Here is a 6,000-nt window from a genome sequence, read left to right on the forward strand (position 1 = left end):
TGTCTCTTGCTATTCACTGCCAGGTCTCCCTGTCTTCTTATAGCTTAACTTCCTCCCTTTTTCACTTTAACTGAACTATACAACTGTGCATGTGTGGTAGGTGGTGCAAGGTATTTTAAAAATGTTTTAAGAACGACCAATGTGTTTTTGAGGCATTGAATCCTGATGTCCTAACCTTGAAAACAACTGTATCGAGGGATGATTTTTAGCCAATTACATTTGAAGACGAAACGGCGTCCACAAGGGGGAGAAACCCTATAACTGCAGCTACCTTGGGAAGAGCTTCAACCAGCTGTCACAAAGGAAATGTCAACAGTTATTTATTACAGCAGAGAAAACCTTACCAATGTGTGAGTATGTTTCAGCACTTGGTACACCAACAGAAGTCACATCACTGCAGTAACAACAGGGGAAAACTGCAGCTATAGCTCCATTTTGTAGAGAAGGGTTCCTGCTGTTTTCCCAAGGCAGAGAAACTATACAGATGTTATGAGTTTGCCAAAACCGTTATCACTCTGAGCTCTGCTGGAAGAGCTTTGCTAAGAAAAGATGTGTCATCATCAGATAATGCACACAGGAGAGAAACCATACCACTGCGTCGTTGTGTTTTTGTTTTTTTCACCTTGAAGGCCTATGGTGTACATTCTCAAGTGAATGTAGTTTATTTACTTTTAATATTTTCATTCATATTCCCTATCCTTACAAATTTCCCTGTCAGTAAAAAAGGCAAAATAGTGCGACATATCTGTAGTTGTGACCTAGTTAGTCAGTGTCTAAACCAATACCATGTTTGGCCACTTGGGGCAGCAGATAACTTCTGCTAAAGTTGTTGGCAAACATTTCCCTCGTTACACATCCGGTAGGAAGCAACGGTAGGCGTGTTTCTGGCGGGCTTTTGATTTTAAGTCACTCTCCCAGCTGTTATCACTGTTTTCAGAACTGCTGCTGTAAACAAGTTAGTAAGGGAAGAGTATAAACCAAAACAGTGTAAGATAATCACTGTTTTAAAGCACCATCCGGGTAGTGAACAAAAACAAACACACCTAGGATGTGCGTCACCAACAGGTGCATTCATGGTGGATCTGCAGGGCCCCAGTCAGTTTAAAACCTTTTCATTTAAGTGCAGGGGACTGTTTGTATAATGTACTGAGAATAAAGGAGCAGAGCAGGTGACACTGGAGCAGAGAGGAGGAGTTCAGACAGGTGAGTGCTACAACAAACTCTTTTATTTTTGTTGCTTTGTCATAGAAAATAACAGCTATATGAGATTGCTGAATGAATATGTCATTTATATACTATTTTTTGATTTGGTTGGCATCACAATTTATTGAAACCAAACACTTTTATAATAAAGTCGAGTCAGAGTTGATATATGGGTATTGTGCCAAAATATATGGAAACGAGTGAGTGCATCACAGAATGGTAATGTCCTTTAATTTACCTAAGAAAATATTAGTTACAAGAAACTAAACAGCCACTGGCCTAGCATTAAACTGAGTTAATATTATTGGTACATCTGTGTTCTCTTGGCTGTTTTATTCTGCTGCTGATTTGATAAGAAGCATTTGGTTATTTGATTTATGTGGGTTAAAAATAGTTTTTTACACCCACTGTGGATTTGACATACTTTTTTGTTTATAATTGGCAATTTTTGTTTAATTGTCTTTCATTATGTCCGTTTTTTGATTAATTCTAGTGAGGATACACTGAACGCTGTTGTATTTTTATTATTGTTATTCCTCTGTTCAAAAAGACTGTGAAGTGCTATAAATGGAGTGTTTGGTTGATTTGGACCTTAGGGCCCGAGGGTGTATTGTTCCACAGGTGTATCTGTTGACATTCAATGCATTTTACAGGGACAAACACAAGCATATCGATCTTCTCAATTAATTCTCTGCACTCAGCGTATATTGTAAAATATTAAACCCTTTCTTAAGAGTGTGTATAGTGTGTGCGTGCAGTCATAAAACCTGGAGCAGGAAACAATCACATGAACAAGCAAATCTTTGTCACAAAAGATTACAATTTTAATCACCATTATAAATCATTCTATAAATACATGGTTTTCATTTCATTAAGAATTTATTTTAAATAGCAATAGATAAAAACAAGCAGTTGGTGGTTGGTTGGTGGGTTCAAAGACGCGGATTAATCAACACGACAATCTTCTGGGTCTTAATGAGACAAAACTGTAACCGTTAGTGGAAGTTGCTGGGTGTGTGTGTGTGTGTGTGTGTGTGTAGTTTGGTTTATTTGCCCTGGTCTTCAATAAGATCCTCCTTCATCACCGCTCTGTAAAAAAAAATTAGAAAGGCTTACAGGAAAGAAAACTCAACGGTATGATTGTTGTCTTTGTTGCATATTTTGTACCAGTCTTAAGCTAAATACAGTGCAAATGGCTATTTGTGTGAATATAAGTCACGGGAAGACTTACTTTCTACTTTCTTTTTTAGTGGTGTCAGTGCTGCCTTTGCCTGCAAAGCACACAGAAACCCCAAAACAATACATTTAGCTGGTGTGTGTGGTGCTGTGTTGTGACATTAAGGTCTTTTATTCATTGTTATTTAGTTTAGTGTCAACACTGAAATGACATTTAAGTAAAAAACCTGAGAAATGGAAGAGCAGCTTCTCTTTTTTTTACCTTCTTTATAGCAGTCCAGTCTTCAAGGATGTCGATTTCCCTCAACATGTAGACAATGAAAGGCCCTGTGAGACAGAGAGGAGTTGGATCAAATCTTCAGTCTGTAAACAACAACTTCTCAAACTAAATACTCTATGAAGGAAGATGTTTTACCTGAAACAAGAGCCACTTTCTTTTTCCTCTCCGACCGCCCCAGCAGGTTCTTTCTTTTACACTTTTTGCCCCTCGTTTCATCACTCCACTCTGGAATGAGAAAAATAAAACGTTCATTAGAAAACTCCTCTCACTGTTGGGTTGATTTCTGCTGATAAGACCCTTGAGGCAAATTTGTGATAATGTGCTATATAAATGAAAACATACTTAAATGAATAAATTAACAATCATTTAGCACACAGACTTAGCATAATGTATTCAGACTAGAGCAGTTTTCAGATTTTTCTACAGTTTTAAAAGTTCTTTATGGAATGCAAATGAAGATCTTTTTTGGGGCGTAATTTACTTGAAGTATTGAAGTTGAAATAGATTTTGTTGTAATTGTGGGCATATAAATGTAGATAGAGAAGGATCTCAAGCAGTCGTTGGTCCGTAGTTAAAATGTTTTTGGTCATTGATCTGTACCTGAGGTGAGGTCTATATTCTGTCTGTCCTCCTCCAGTCGTCTGATCTTCTCCAGCAGTTCAGACTTCATGGCATCAAACAGCAGCGACCGCTCACTCTGTAGCACACAATCGTACACAAACACATACCAACTTTGTTCAATAACATTGGCTAAAGGGTATCTTTGTATAATATATATAGGTGTGTGTGTATGTTACCTCCAGGTGCTGCTTTGCTCCTTGTAGTTCACACTCGTACTTGTGTTTGATCACCTGCAGACACAGCTCTCTGTACACCCCTGCAGGTAAAGACAGAGAGGATACTTTTAGAAGTTTTCTTGAACAAACAAAGTGACTATTGATTGATAATAAAACTTGAGAAATCTAATATATGCATGCTGCACATTCGTTGCAAATAGAGCATATTTTTTTCAGATATGTGTGGCACATTGTTTGGTGCATAACTCCAGTTTGGTCAAAGTGGCTTGCAGTGTTAACCATGAGAGAGATATCAAGGCCCATCATCATTTAGTTTTCTTTGCATGTGTGACTTACCGGCCACTTGTGTTCGTATCTGCATGCTCTCCTGCAGAGCTACCAGAGGTTCTCTGTATTCTCCAGCCTTTCCTGTCAGCACCTCGTCCAGCTTCACCTTAATCTGATTCTGCCGCTCACGAAACAACCTGCAATCACATAGTAGTATTTTCTCTGTCTATCGTTCATATGACAGATTATTTCACATCAGAGGGACAACTTACTTATCCTTTAGCTCCTGAAATTGTTTCTCCAGATCCATCATCTCATCTAAACATTCTCCTCTCCTCCGCTCACAGTCTTCATCGTCCATCTCTTAACAGAGGAAGACATAAACAGTGAGAAACAGTGTATCTACCATGGTATTTGCTCAGGTAGACATTTAGCAGAAGCACCTGGATCTTACCTGAACTCTCCTCTTCCTCCTCTTCTTCCTCTTCCTCACTATCCTCCAAGTCACTGTCCCTCTCCTCCGCGCTCTCCTCCATGGTTTCCTCTCCGTCTTCACCTCCTCTTCCGTGCTCTCTAGGGCGCTCTACCTCTCCATTGGCATCAGGGAGTTGTGACTCTCCTTCGGCCTCCATCTCCTCCTCCGGTTCCCTCTCAGGGGGCTGGGCTGGCATGGCAGGCTGAGAACACACACACACACACACACACACACACACACACACACACACACACACACACACACACACACACACACACACACACACACACACACACGTTTAAAAGTCAGCCTTCTCTGGTGGACTGAATATCATTTTGTACACTGGCTAACTCATGGGGGCTTATTTTGTTGATGTTTGCACTTTACTTTAGTTGACTAATCGTGAGATAAAACACAACTGCCTTCCACTTACTGACACTGTTGAATGGCTGGAATTAATTATTTTGTTATTATCGAATATTGGTTGATGAGTAACAACACTGCCTTCGGGTTACAGTTTTAGGGTTAGTAATGGTAAACCACAACAAATACCACAGAAAGCAGGTAAAGAAATAACTCGTAGTATGTAGATTGTAGCTTGATGTGCATACAATATTTGTGAATAAAACAACAACACTGTGACATCGCACTACAGCGCTCCCGTTTCTGTCAAGCCAGATAGCAACACACAATACAAACAGAAAGACCGGAAATGACCCGATTTTGTTCGTCAGAAACTGATCATTTAATTTATAGTCCGCCATGAACGCTGTAAAAAAATAATAACAAATGAAAGATAATGAGATTATGTCTTTTAACATGTTGCATCGTACATTAATTATTACCTTTATTTTGTAGCATTACCAGAAGTGTCAAGTGTAATTTCACCACTGGCAGCTTCCGTGATGTCATACAGTACTAAGAGACGTTACGTCGACGGAGGTATTTACAGTAACAAATAACGACCAGAAATGAGTCTAAAACATTTTAAACTGCCTGTCCATTTACCCACAACCCACAATAAATTCACCGAGACTCCTCTTTGTATTTCTATATCGAATTACTGGCAGATAAAGCACAGTGAAGTCAAGTGCAACACTAGCTAACGATTGAAACCACAGCGAGGGACAGGCTGTCTGCTCATCACTGTCCCACTGTTGAAGTTCAATTATCGGCACATATTCCTTCTATACGCAGACAACAGCGTTTAGATTATATTAATCTCAATGAAGCATCGTCTCAGCGGCTCTCATTCTGCCTCCATCCTCCAACGGCACACGGATTAACAAGTAACGTTATCTGTTCATGCAGGCAGGCGAAACTGATAGTAAACAGAAACTCTTCCCTTTCCGGGACAGCACACTCACCTTCTCCCTCTGATGCGCTGCGGAAAGTTAAAGTATCATTTTATATATTTCCAATTAAAAAAGTACTTCCTCTTTACTTCTGTTCCCAGTTCGACACTTTGCCGGACTCTACAACCCGTGAATCCAACCAATCAGCGCCTAGCCATAATGCTGTAGGGACCAATAGTAGCGACCGAGCCCAGCCGTCGCTTGTCCAATCAAAAAGCTCAAGCAGGTTCATAAGGCCAATCAGAATCAAGTTTGGTGGTGTAATCCATCGGAGTTGGCCAATAGGATGGACTTTATAGAAAATACCGCGCATCTCCTTTTTTTCAATCTCAATATGAAATAATATAATGGGAACGCACCAATCAAGTGAGATTACACATGCTTTATAATAAATACAATGATTACAAAAATAAACAATTGGTATATTTACAAAAACGAACGTATCCC

At 39.6% G+C, this 6,000-nt stretch overlaps 1 protein-coding gene across 3 annotated transcripts; it reads right to left on the reverse strand.

The window, feature by feature from the left end:
* Window positions 1-2,003: 2,003 nt before the first annotated feature.
* On the reverse strand, window positions 2,004-5,702 carry brms1 (BRMS1 transcriptional repressor and anoikis regulator). 3 transcript variants are annotated; one of them, XM_063900210.1, is made up of 10 exons: window positions 5,566-5,702; window positions 4,178-4,400; window positions 3,996-4,086; window positions 3,793-3,920; window positions 3,457-3,536; window positions 3,260-3,356; window positions 2,795-2,884; window positions 2,642-2,706; window positions 2,435-2,474; window positions 2,004-2,292 (listed from the first exon to the last, which is right to left on the reverse strand). In XM_063900210.1, the coding sequence occupies exons 2-10, from the start codon at window positions 4,392-4,394 to the stop codon at window positions 2,285-2,287; spliced, it is 816 nt and encodes a 271-aa protein (XP_063756280.1). In that variant the 5' UTR covers window positions 4,395-4,400; window positions 5,566-5,702; the 3' UTR covers window positions 2,004-2,284. The 3 variants fall into 3 exon arrangements, with proteins under 3 accessions (XP_063756280.1, XP_063756281.1, XP_063756282.1); XM_063900211.1 differs by lacking the exon at window positions 5,566-5,702 and adding an exon at window positions 5,044-5,509; XM_063900212.1 differs by lacking the exon at window positions 2,435-2,474.
* Window positions 5,703-6,000: the final 298 nt, after the last annotated feature.

Source organism: Eleginops maclovinus, chromosome 14, assembly GCF_036324505.1.
Source record: "Eleginops maclovinus isolate JMC-PN-2008 ecotype Puerto Natales chromosome 14, JC_Emac_rtc_rv5, whole genome shotgun sequence".
NCBI lineage: Eukaryota > Metazoa > Chordata > Actinopteri > Perciformes > Eleginopidae > Eleginops > Eleginops maclovinus.

Coding starts and splice junctions, on each gene's coding strand:
- brms1 (XM_063900210.1), bottom strand. CDS start 4,394: ATGCCAGCCCAGCCCCCTGAGAGGGAACCGGAGGAGGAGATGGAGGCC. Junction 2,885..3,259: donor GAATATAGACCTCACCTCAG/GTACAGATCAAT, acceptor TTCTCATTCCAG/AGTGGAGTGATGAAACGAGG. Junction 2,475..2,641: donor ACTGGACTGCTATAAAGAAG/GTAAAAAAAAGA, acceptor TGTGCTTTGCAG/GCAAAGGCAGCACTGACACC.